At 33.4% G+C, this 13,264-nt stretch overlaps 1 protein-coding gene across 1 annotated transcript; it reads left to right on the forward strand.

The window, feature by feature from the left end:
* Positions 1–1,359: 1,359 nt before the first annotated feature.
* LOC143076080 (coiled-coil domain-containing protein 63-like) lies at positions 1,360–13,062 on the forward strand. Its single transcript, XM_076251716.1, has 10 exons — positions 1,360–1,498; positions 3,471–3,648; positions 5,013–5,202; positions 5,975–6,094; positions 7,134–7,315; positions 7,945–8,132; positions 8,861–9,150; positions 10,221–10,472; positions 11,635–11,750; positions 12,852–13,062. Exons 2-10 carry the CDS (start codon positions 3,491–3,493, stop codon positions 13,009–13,011), a joined length of 1,656 nt encoding a protein of 551 aa, XP_076107831.1. The 5' UTR covers positions 1,360–1,498; positions 3,471–3,490; the 3' UTR covers positions 13,012–13,062.
* The last annotated feature ends 202 nt before the right edge of the window (positions 13,063–13,264 follow it).

The raw sequence follows: 13,264 nt of genomic DNA on the forward strand, positions 1-13,264 counted from the left end.
TGCATAGTGCATTTTAGTGAAAAAATCCGTTATACACTTTTTAAAGAGGTTTAAATTTGGAAAACCAGTTGCAAAGAATTTAAATTTAATAGTTGTAAACAAACACTACGATTTTCTGTTTAGCGAATCTATATTGGGTTGATACTACTTTTTTTTTTAATACTTCTTGATTATTTTTGCCCAAGTCATGATAACCCAACAATGAAGTCACATTTCGGAAACATGTAAACATCGTCCCTTGTTCCGCATTGTTTGGGTTTCTTATTCTTTGATCGAGTTCCGTTGTTTTTCACAATCTCTGTTATTTTTTACAATCTCCGCTATTTTTTTTTTACAATTTCTGTTGTTTTTTTACAATCCCTGTAATTTTTTTTATAATTTCCGTTATTTTTTACAATCTCTATTGTTTTTTACAATCTCCGTTATTTTTTTACAATCTCTGTTATTTTTTACGATATCCGTTAGTTTTGGGGTTGAATGATTTGATGCAAAATGTTAGTTTACCTCATTTCAAAATTATAAAAAAAACAATATATGTAAATGCCTTATTTTGAGCTAATATTCGTCGTCTTCACTACTGCTTTTCGTGATCCCAATCATAGCAATAACGAAAAGTTTGCTTAATATACATGTAATTATTTAGTACAAAAATGTACAATATTTGTATCGCTGTTAGTTTTATTTTCAAGTTCTAGAACGGTATGTTCTTTTTTTTTAATAAGTCTGTTGACACCATTTTTTCGTGTGAAACAAAAAAAATGTTAAATGTGTAGCATTATGCACATTTATCATTGTTAAACTTCAAATTATATGAAATAAATAAGCAATTTGTAGTAAATGTTGTACTTGTAGTTTTAGAAAAAGGTCATGAAAAATGTGTTTTAACATTTAGAAAAATAATTTGATCGACAGCGAGAGAAAACTTTAGAAAATAAAAAGATACTAAGGTTAAACGGCTTTAAATGGGTTTTTCTATTCTTTAAGGTTCTATTAGTTTTGTTCATACATCTAAAAGAAGTATACCGTATAGTCGGCTACGTTAAAATTTATTTCGCAGGGTAACAGTGTAATGACGTTTACCCCACATCTAAAAAAAAAACAGTGATTTCTTACGTGAAATATAAACGATGTTTTATTCATACAAACCCTTATGCGAATTCTAGTTTTTTTTATATCATCTTTAAAACGGACGCCTTTATAACTTCAGTTCATCGCCTTTTAGAAACTGGCGCAGTAACATCAACTTCCAAACAGGACGATCATCTTCTAAGATGGGATAGAAGATCGTAAAATCATAAATCAGTCAAGATCTTCGACATCGATCAGAGACCCTATGACGATTTGGAAGATCAATTTCAGATTTCATTCACAGAGTCTGAAACGTCATAGTCCAATGCCGTCATAAACGTCACTATAGTCGACGACTCCTTGTCAACGTCAAGCAGAGGAAGACATTTAGAAAGCAAGTCCAGTGGGTGAGAGTGTCTCAATAAGAGAGGTAAGCTTTACAGGGAATTTATAATTTATTGTTAGACAAACAAGCTCTTACTAGTGATAAATCAAAGTTGGCTTTAAGTTGGCTTAGAAGAAGATCTGTTGTAGAGCAGGCATTGGACTGTTGTTAGGGCTACATGTAGTAATATGATATAGAAAGGTTTATGATAAGAACAACTGTATATGGGTTTTGACAATTATAGTTGTCTTTTCATACCACGTCCGAGAACAAATTTTATGAAAAAAAAAACATTTCAATATTCCGGTAAAGTTATTTGGAACAGTATTCCTGTTCAAATAAAAAAAGACAGAAACGACAGAACAGTTCAAACAACGTTTTTATAATTTCTTGTTTCTAAACTAAAAATGTAATTATCAGATGAAATTTACCATTTAAATAAAAGTCCATATATTTATCTTGTACATCTGACATTAACAAAATATGTTCATGAACCTATTCTGTATGTATTTCGCCTTTAGTTTTGCATAAAAAGTATGTATGTAAATGTATATATTATATTGTATATTTTGAATTATTCAGAGGGCATCAGGGGAGATTAGTATTGTACTAATAGCTGATTTTACCCTCTTTAAATAAAGTATTTATTATTATCATTATCATATTCTTATTATAAATGCTTCCATCTGTTTCTCGTGAGTGTGTTTTTTTTTTTTTTTCTTTTGGATGGGGAAACTTTTAGTGCATAAACATATAATTTTACCTGAATTTTATTCCGATTTGATTAGGTTCAGACAGGTTTGCCACAGCCGGTCATAGCATACTATACGTAATGCGTTTAGAGAATGGTTCATGAAGGTCGTATGGTTCCCTGTAAGTCAGGAGACTGCAGTTCAGTTTAATTGTTTATTGTAACTCATTTGTTTTAAATAAAAATTACATGAATCAGACCGTTTGATTTCTCGTTGAATTATTTTACATTTGTCAATTCCGTTATTTACTTTCTGTACATTTTGAGTTTCGCACATTGTTGAAGGCCACGCATTGACCTATTTTTACTTACTTCGACACCGTTTTGGTCTTTGTTGGAGAGGTAACTCAGTTGAAATCATACATTTTTTTACACATAGTTGTACGCTTCACATCCTTTGGTCTTTGATAGATAGTTGGCTTTAATTTCAATCATACGACATCTTGTTTTATATCAATGTAAGAATAGGGAAACACCAAAGTTTAAATCTTCTTCTTCTTCTTCTTCTTCTTCTTCTTCTTCTTCTTCTTCTTCTTCTTCTTCTTCTTCTTCTTCTTCTGGTATCCAGTTATCCATCAGATTTTTGATGATTACTAACTGCTGCAATAACAGGCTCCTGACTTTGGACAGGCACATAAGGAATATGGCGGGATTAAACATGTTTGTGAGCGCTCAACCCCCTCCTCACCCTTAACCCTGGACAGTAGTGTAAAAGCAAAACGTAGACACAAATTATAAAAATTAGTTGAAAAGGGCATAGCGTTTAGTTATATTAACTCATCAGATCGATACAAAGAAAAACATAAAACATAATATACAGGTATATACATGATATATATGGAATGTACACAAAATTAATGATAAAAGTGTTTAGGGCATTGCCTCCTCCGTTGTAATTTTTTTTTTTTTGTAATATAAAAGTTCAGATATAAAACTACTGAACTAATTTTTGGTGTGTCGATAGCGAAAACACGGTATATATATAAAAAATAGTCCAAAATTGAAGAAATTCTATTGAAATATCATTTTCCTGTCGTTTTTAGTTGTGGCACCAAATGAAAAGTATGATTTATTTATTCTGTACTAGCAAGCTTAAGTGTCTAACTCTTAAAAAAAATCACCAAATACCTCCACTGCAATATGCAGATGAATAATATTACTTGAATCTTTTTAAAATTGACAAAGAGGAATGCGGAGCATCAGTTGTGATCATGACTTACAATGTAGTTCCATCGCAAACAGACTACTTTGATTTTCTATTTTCAGCATTATAAATATCCACCACAATGGGACGCGGAACAGCAAACAAGGAGAGTGGTGATGAACTGTCGGATGAGGTATCCCAGGCTTCGGAGTTAGCTAAGTTACAAAGACAACTACGTGTTATGGAAAATGATAGAAGATCCTATGCCGAAGAGGCCCAAAATTATCTCAGAAAGCAACAGTAAGTCTAAAAAAATATTACACTTCAATTACAAATTTAAGGTGGTACAGTGACTAACACTACAGGAAGATAACTCTGTAAAAATCAGCCAAACGTTTTAATCATGATGTATTATTTAGGAAGTATTCAGCTCCTCGATGATCACAATTAGTGTTTGTCAAACTGATATATAACCAATACAATTTTTCTGCTAAGTGGTTGATTCAAATTTCTTGATTTTTTTTATATTTTTGTCAATGGGTCAAAGTAAATATTTTGTCATAATTTTATGAAAATTAAACGAGCCAAATTAACAGGGGCGGATGCAGGAATTTTCGAAAGGGGGGTGCTAACCCAGGGCAAAGGGGGGGTGCAGGGGGGTGCAAAACATATGTCCCGATACAAATGCATTGATCGGCAAAAATAAAGGGGGGGTGCGCACCCCCGGAACCCCCCCCCCCCCCCTGGATCCGCCACTGAAATTAATATTAGTCAAGGTGTAAGGTACCACCTTAAGCTGTGAATTCACAATTATCTAATGGAGCTTTAAAACAAAATACATACGTATAACAAAATTGTTTTTAATTTCTTAAATTCTTACGTATGGTATGCATATACATATATACATATCTTTTTCAAACAGGTTCTGATCAATCAGAACTCAAAAGTCAAAGAGATACCGACAAAATCATGGCAAAAAAACAAAACCAGACGACAAGGAACACAACAGTATACACAACAAAACAATAAAACTTATATACTGAGCAACACAAACCCCACAAAAGAAAAAAAAAATGACCTCTCCACATGCCATACCCGTCGGGTTCCTGATATAAAATACATTGATAAGTAATGTTAAGTGATATGATACATGTATCACACAATAACTATTAGTTATTGCCTCTAATCTAAATAAACCTTAAGGATTTATAAATCAACGAAAGGAAGAAATGAAAAAAATATGGATATTCGTGTAGTGGGTATTGAGTTGACATATTTTATGTTGAGAAGAGTTGGTCAAGCAATTAGATAATAAACTTTAAAAAGAGATAATTGTCCTTCATTCAAAATCTGTATGATGGAGCCTCGGTGGCCGAGTTGTCTAAGTAGTTAACACTGTCAACACCGAGGTTGTGAGTTCGAATCCCGCACGTGGCAGATGCGTTTGACTGTTATCCTAATTGACTAGGATTGCCAGTTTTCCTGCCGGTTTTTCACACAGGCACTCTAGCCTCCTCCACCAGTAAAAACTTACCGCCACGAATTGGCCAATAGTTCAGAAGGAGATACAGTATTAAACAACAAAAATCAATCAATCAATCAATCAATCAAAATCTGTTACCAAAATGCTACTTTCAAGAAAACAATTTTATATTTTATACAAGGTCTGAAATAGCAAACTTATCCAAAGAGAATCTCGATATGAGAACAGTATTGAAGTTAGCTCAGAGTGACAAGAACGAGAACAAAGATCTGGATGATACAGAGAAACTGTTCAATCTGATAGAGAGTCTGGATTACTATAACAACAGCATCAAGTTAGAGAAAATGAGAGTAAATGAATTAGATAATGAGGTAATGTATACATGTGGGTAGGGTCGTGCAAATTTAATTTTTCTTATCTGTTAATGCCCCACCTACGATAGTAGACGGACCTAATGTTTTCTGGTCTGAGCATTCGTTCGTCCGTTCGTTCGACCGTTGTCCCGCTTAAAGTTTTTGGTCAAGGTAGTTTTTTTTATGAAGTTGAAGTCCAATCAACCTGAAACTTAGTACACAAGTTCCTCATGATATATGATCTGTCACAAATATGAATATAAATTTTGACTCAAATTTCACGGTCCATGAAACATAGAAAATTATTGTGCGAGTGGGGCATCTGTGTACTATGGACACATTCTTGTTTTCTAGTACAAAAATGTATTTACTTATTCATTTCTAAAAAGTGTATGCTGCTATATTTTAGTACTGTTCCTTTTCAATGAAATTTCATAGCTGAAATGAGACGATCTGTTAAAAAGTTAAGAGTTCGGAACTTTTATTTGAAGCAAACATGTCCTATAAACAGTATAGCATTGTGACTTTGAGATAATGTTGAAAAATTTCAATGAAATCACAGGTATAAGTATTAAGTAACGTGCATTTGTTTTAAATTTTTTATATATACTGGGTAGTTTTTGCGGAAAATCTCTCCAACCTATCTTATTGGAACAGTTTTTGATTGGTTTTCAAAGTCCCAACTTATTATAGAGATTAAGGCTGAAATGGTAAGTGTAAAGCCCAGTTTGACAGTGAACCTAGGCTCATATATAACTGTACCACAGCCATTATTTTTCTTTAACTGTAGATTCTAAAGGCAGAGAGAAAAATTGCCAACCAGAGAAAGAAAAACGGAAGTAACACGGAGATCATAACAGAAAAAAATATTCTGAAGAAAATCCATGTTATGGAAAATCGTCTTAATAAGGTATGTATCTATCTGTATAATACCTACTATAAAAGTTTCATTCAAAAATCCATATTTTTATTAAAAAAAAAGAGAGAAGAAAATGACCGTCAAGACTTATGAAATGTACTTGAAGTAGAGGAGTTTAAACAATAATTGTTTTAGACAACCCTAGAGCAGTAGTCGTTTGTTTTCAGTATAACTTGTCATTATGCAGTCCTGCGTAATAACTCGAAAAACAAAATCTGTCATTTATTAGTCTCTTTGAGTATTTTTCAATTCACTTGATCCTTTGAGGAACTATTTTCAATCTTATGTGAGTAACTTAAACACAGACAAATGTAAATAGTTCAAAAACATATTTCTACCTATGCGATAAATATGTTGTGTTTATTGTTGAGACTATATGGTGACATATAAATGCTGCTTTCTACGTAGTTTCGTCTCATATCACAAATTAGTCAAAACATTTACTAGATTTCATCCTTTAATTAGTTTATTTAAGGTCTGGAGCTGGCATGTCAGTAACTGCTAGTAGTCCTTTGTTAATTTATGTTTCATTGTCATTTTGTTTAGTTTCTTTTATTTATACCTATTCTGGCATCGGACTCGGACTTCTAGTGAACTGACTTTTACTGTGCGTATTGTTGTGTGCTTGTTTTTTCTACATTGGCTACAGGTATAGGGGGAGGGCTGAGATCTAAAAAAAAAACATGTGTTTAACTCCGCCGCATTTTTGCGACTATCCCAAGTCAGGAGCCTCTGACCTTTGGTAGTCTAGTGTGATTTTTAATTTTAGTTTCTTTGTATATTTCGGAGTTTAGTATGACGTCCATGATCACTGAACAAGTATACTTTTTTGTTTAGGGGCCAACGGCAGCACGCCTCCGGGTGTGGGAGTTTCTCGTTGCATTGAAGAACCATTGGTGGCCTTCGGCTGTTATCTGCTCTTTGGTCGGGTTGTTTTCTCTATGAAACATTCCCCATTTCCATTTTCAATTTTAATTGTCTCATTGTCAGTTATACTCGTCTCATTATTTTTTTATATATGTAATTACAGGCTACAGTTAAGTTCAACAATCAGTTAGCTGTTAACGGACATCTTCGTAAGGAGATTGACCATCTTAGACAGGAGAGGAGTGTATTTGATAACTTGTATAAAAAGATAAGCAAGGAGCTCAATGAAACGACAAAGAAAATGAATGACGTCATCTCTAAAGCTTCTGTGGCCTATGAAGAAAGGTGACTGAAATTACCTCGATGTTTTAAGGAACAAATTACCGCAACAAATACATGTACAAGTCTCGGCAATAAATGTCTCTTCAGTAATGCTCGAGGCCAAACTATTTGAAAACCAAAACTTATACAAACGTTGAAGAGATGACCAAACAGATGTATTTCAAATAGTTGTATTTAAAAGTATAATTATTATATGCCCAATGTCTGTAATATAGTCCTCGGACGATATAGTGTCCCTCGGCATTGCCTCTGGACATTATTACAGATCGATTACATATAATATTGTGATTGTGAAAGAACCTAATGCTAAATACATTTAAAATCAACTTTGTACAGCAAATATTTGACTGACATCAAAACAGTGCCTGTTTTATCAGAAAAAAGCGGCGCAATCTAGCATGAAAAACTGAATAGAACATGATAAATATTGAGTGCTCCATAATAACTGGTTATATCATTGACCATGAACTGCAGAAAAGTGAAATTATTGGATGTATTTTAAATGTTCAATTCTTCGGGTTCTTTTTACTGGAAAATCGTGGCATTTCATTGCATTCAATATATTGGTTTTTGATAGCTACCAATTTGTGTGTTTAATTAGATAGTAATTCAGTTTTATAAAATTTATACAGAGATGAAGCACAAACAAAAATGATAGCCCTGAAAGAAAGAAGTGAAAAGGACATTGCTCAGCATGAGTCGGAAATGAAAGATCTGCAGCGGGTTATTCACCATGACAACAAACTGAAAGAGTTTTTCAATGCGAAGTCAAATGACCGTGCGTTGTATAAAGAGGAAGAAGAGGCAAAGAAAAGCAAAAGTAAGAAATATTGGTACAGTAAATGTTGTGTTTTAACTCTTAATTTAATCACCAAGCTACTCGCTTTAAATCACAAAAATTAAGGGGATGCAGATACACATGTACCTGGTTCATGTGCTGTTAGTTGTCTTTGTTTTTCCGTTATTTGTTTGTTTTATATGATGTTCTGTTATATATCCGGTTTCTGACACAATGTTCCCAATGCCATAAGCGGACTTTAATTTCGAATACAATTGATGTAAAGCTTGCGAAATCGAAAATATTTCATCCGGATTCAACGTTAGCGTTTTTTGTTTTGTACTGTCCAATATATTTACCGTGTTGTATGTATTACTCGGATGCAGTAGGTTATTTAAATAGAAGTGTCAATATATTGGTTTCACATAGAAATATCATTTAAAGATTTAATGATAATTACAATGTAAACTCAGAGGTGAATTTAGAGGGGCTAGAGGGCAGGGCATGACTCTCCCCTTCTTTTTTGTGGAAAGATTTTTGATTTATTATATATAGGAAATTACTGAAGCAAAACTGGAGCCGTTCCCCACTCATGATAATTTCTAGATCCGCCACTGGTCGTCTTACGTCTTTTAAACGTCTTAACGTCTTAGTTCTCTCCGCGCCAGAAGTCGCATAAGGCCTCCACGAGATCCGCCACTGGTACTACTTGTTAAATGTTTTGATAAATGAAAAGTTTTCTATTCTAACATTATTTGATGTACATCTAGATTCAAAGGACAAGGATACTGACGCCGAAAACGTACAAATACAAACCTTCGAGGAAGCGATAGATAAAATAAAAGAAGCCACAGGGGAAACAGACATCGAAACAATCGTCGACAATTTCATTAAGAAAGAAGATGAAAATTTTGCTCTGTACAACTATGTCAACGAACTTAACGACGAAGTTGAACACCTCCAGCGGGAAATAGATGAAATGAATAAAGAGATCAAACGAATCGAAGCAGATGGTATCAAACAAGAAGACGAAAGAATTAAAGTTTTACAAGAACTAGAGGTGAGAGTATTTATTTTATAATATATTCACGCATCATCAAAGATATAAGACTTAGTGCAATGCTGATGATCGTAAACGTTTAAATTTTTCAGTTAGTTTTTTATAATAAAATATCGACTTCGGAAGAAGTTTTATGGTAGTATTTTTCATCTTCAATTCCGATTTCGTAAACAAAAATTCGTATGTCTGTCATTAGAATGTGTAATACTAAGATGATAAAAAAAGGTGCAATATTGTACTTGCAATATAGGGATGTAAGTGTGACAGGATTGCTTCCCTTGAATAATAGATACTTCGTTAGTCGTATGAAGTTAAGCTCATGAAATACTTCTTGTAACAAAAGAGGTCCCGGTTTCAAGTCATGCAGGAGACAATCGATTTTGTTATGCAATCATTATCTTTATTTATTCAAGCTTTTATTATTTAATGGCGATTAAACCAAGCAAGCTTTTAAAAAATAATATTTAAGGAATGACTGTAATATTTTTTCTGTCTATGAAGAAATAACATAAAAAATTTGTGTTCACCACATTTTTTTTATGTTATTTCGAATAGACAGAAAAAATATTACAGTCATTTCTTATAATTTAATTCTAAATTCCATTTTAAACCGTAGAAAACCACGAAAAAACGTTGATGACGTCACGGTCACATGACTAAATTATGTCTATGGGCTGATAACAAAATAACGTCAGCCAATCAGAAGACGCGTTACATCCAAAATTAAATTATTTAATGATGATTATCAACAGCTACTGTATTATGTGTACTGTAAAAGTAGTCTTTAGTTTATCCCTAGTGATATCCACTGGATTATTATATACAGTAAATAAAAAAATACAAATATTGTTAACAAAATTAAAATCAGAAATAGTTTTTATGCCCGTCTTCAAAAGTTAAGAATTACGTATTTCAGACAGTCTTATGTCTGTAATCATATGTGAACTTTACTCTTTTATTCATGGAATAAGGACTAACGAAGTTACCTTGTTCGAAGTTTTGTCCCTAAAGTAACTGAAATGTTAAATGCGAGATGATTAATATTAAAAGAAATGTGTTTGTTTCATCAGATACGGGGAGATAAAATAACAAAGGAAACGGAGCAAGGCAACAAAAAGCTTGTGGAAATAAATAAAACGCTTGACCAGCTAAAAAGTGGTGTTCTGCATCTGTTTGGAGCCATTGATTGTGACCCATCATCCATTAAAGATATGCTGGGCAGTGAAAAGGGCGTCACCAATAAAAATATCATGAAGTACATGGGAATAATTGAGGGAAAAACTATGGATTACTTACAGAAACATGAATACAATGAAATGAAGGTACGTATGTGTATTCAATCGCGTTAGAGTTTCTTTACAGATTGTGGGTATTTTCATTGGCTAATCAAGAAAATATTGATGCGTCATTGGTTGGATGCGTTTCATTTTTGAACAGTTTGCATTTGATTTTAAATCATAGCAAATTACAGACAGCGCGAGAAAGTTAACCTGCACATGGGCGATCGTTGATTATAATAGAGCTCTAGAATCATATCTGGTTGAAGACAGACATGTGAAACGTACATTACTAGTATGTTAATTATAGAATGTCAGAATCTGACTGATGAAAACTGTGAATGATTGCTATTCTTTTTACATGAAATAGGGAATTTCCAAATGAAAAATCGGTATATTTAGTAAGTTAAAGAAAGGTCGTCTGATAAGACATTAGTCCATAAATTAACAAATATACAAATGCTTCAATATTGGAGCATAGCAATTTCCCTTTTATCCTCTAATATATATCACTAGTCAATTGAACGGAAATTGCAACAGCCTTTTGATTTATAAGTTTCTGTTATTTGAAAAAAGTAAAGAATTACCAAGCAATTTACGACGTTTACGTCTGAATTATTTCATATGATGACAGAATGTAACTTACGACAAAACAGCCCGCCTCCGGGTGCGGGATTTTCTCGCTGTGTTGAAGACTCATTGGTGGCCATCGGCAGTTGTCTGTTCTCTGGTAGGGGCTGTTTTTTCTTTGACACATTCCCCATTTTCATTCTAAAAGAGGGGCGAAAGATACCAGAGGGACAGTCAAACTCATAAATCGAAAATAAACTGACAACGCTATGGCTAAAAATGAAAAAGACAAACAGACAAACAATAGTACACATGACACAACATAGAAAACTAAGGAATAAACAACACGAACCCCACCAAAAACTAGGAGTGATCTCAGGTGCTCCGGAAGGGTAAGCAGATCCTGCTCCACCTGTGGCACCCGTCGTGTTGCATCTAAATGTTATTATGCTGAATATCTTATTGTTTCTTTTTTTCGAAGTCTCTCTGATGACCGTCACCGGGTGATGACTTGTAAACTTGGGAAATTCAGTATTTTCAAACTTAAACAAATGCATATGGATATTTAGATTTTCCGTGGAATGTACAGAGAATTACATGCCTTTAAGTAGTTTGAGCAAGTCCTATCATATTTCAGAAAAATCCACCTCCTCCTGAAAAGAAAGACAAGAAAGGAGAGCCCACGACTCCTAGTACACAGATGACAAAGGTGACTGAACCGCCACCGATTTCCATTAATCCACCATCAGCCGCGTGAGTACATATCCATTCCTTTGATTACAATCAGTTATATCTACCAATTGATTGGTAAATATCCATAATTGTTTTTCAAAAATACCATGCTCATAATATCATGTTAAGCATTTCGATGTCTATCGGTATCTATTCAAAACTAGTCTGACGGTATATATAAAGTAAATTTCTTTGAACTTCTGACAATCCTGAAATCATATTCAAACTTTATGATAATCTGTATTTCAAGAAGTTCTTTTTTATTTTGTTTGTGTATGGTCAACTGAATAGTCAACCATCTTCCAGATCTTCAGTAAAGTTTATCGATGTAAGATTAACATATCATTCCTTAAATCTTTGATAAGTCATTGATCCTAAAATCTGTTCTCAGCCACATATGTTCACCCCTCCCTCTATTTGTTTTGCATATACAAGCAACAAACTAGAGAGACAGACATTTGAAGATATTAGCAATACAAATCTGATTCCATATATAAAAAAAACGAAAACATATTCCATTCTTGAACGTTTGTCATGTTTGTATTTGGATTTCAAATACTTTGGCTTTAAGCATCACTAAAGCGACCTAACTATCGAAATGTGCAACTGGTACCGTTTATGTTAGCATCAAGAACTTATTGTGTCATGTGGAATTCTTTTATCTTTTAGCAAACTTTAAAGACTCAAAACATAGCAATCGGTGCTCATATTTATTATTTATATCATACATTAACGCATAAATGTATCCACAGTTCAATATTTGTCAGATCGTCAGCCTCAGGTGTATGTTGATTCTACAGTTAACCATCTGAGTCCGGTTTAATATTCTTCAATCGTAAATCTGGTATTATGCCTGAGTGGTATTTGTGTTTGCCTCTAATCGCATGTTTATTGGTTAAAGAAATATTCATCCCGGACAGAGAACATGTAAAACATGATAGTAAATGACGACTAAATTTGAAAATTATTTTGATATGGGTAGAAATAAGTTTGACGGAATTTGCAGTCTATTCTAACTGAAGGTATAAAGACGAGAAGGCAAACACTCTTGTTTGAAAGACATGTTAAAGGTTTAAGCATGATCAGTTTTTCAAAAAAGAACATTATTTGTTTCTTTAATAGTGATGACGAAGAATTGGAGGTACCAGAAGAACAAACCGAGCTGAGGCCGCTAACACACGAAGAACTGAAATTAATAGCACAACGAAATATTGGTAAACGGGTTAACACATTGGCTGTCCCGTCACCAACAAAAGCCGCCAAATCACCAAGAGCTACATAAAGAGGACACACCTGGATAACACAAATGGGTTAATAAATTGGTTCTAACATGTTTCAAAAAAATCACAAAGTAGTCTTTATCTAGGACCAGTGTGCTTGCTAACGATGTAAGATCATTATAAATTTCCATTATAATCTGTTGACTTATAGTTTACATATATACATCTTTACTCTATAAAACATTCTGCAAGCCTGTGCAAACTTACTCTGTCGTGTCAGTTAACAGTCTGGAAAAAAAACCACGCATATACTTA

This window comes from Mytilus galloprovincialis, chromosome 5 (assembly GCF_965363235.1).
Source record: "Mytilus galloprovincialis chromosome 5, xbMytGall1.hap1.1, whole genome shotgun sequence".
Classification (NCBI taxonomy): domain Eukaryota; kingdom Metazoa; phylum Mollusca; class Bivalvia; order Mytilida; family Mytilidae; genus Mytilus; species Mytilus galloprovincialis.

Coding starts and splice junctions, on each gene's coding strand:
- LOC143076080 (XM_076251716.1), top strand. CDS start 3,491: ATGGGACGCGGAACAGCAAACAAGGAGAGTGGTGATGAACTGTCGGAT. Junction 9,151..10,220: donor AAGTTTTACAAGAACTAGAG/GTGAGAGTATTT, acceptor TTGTTTCATCAG/ATACGGGGAGATAAAATAAC. Junction 10,473..11,634: donor ATGAATACAATGAAATGAAG/GTACGTATGTGT, acceptor ATCATATTTCAG/AAAAATCCACCTCCTCCTGA.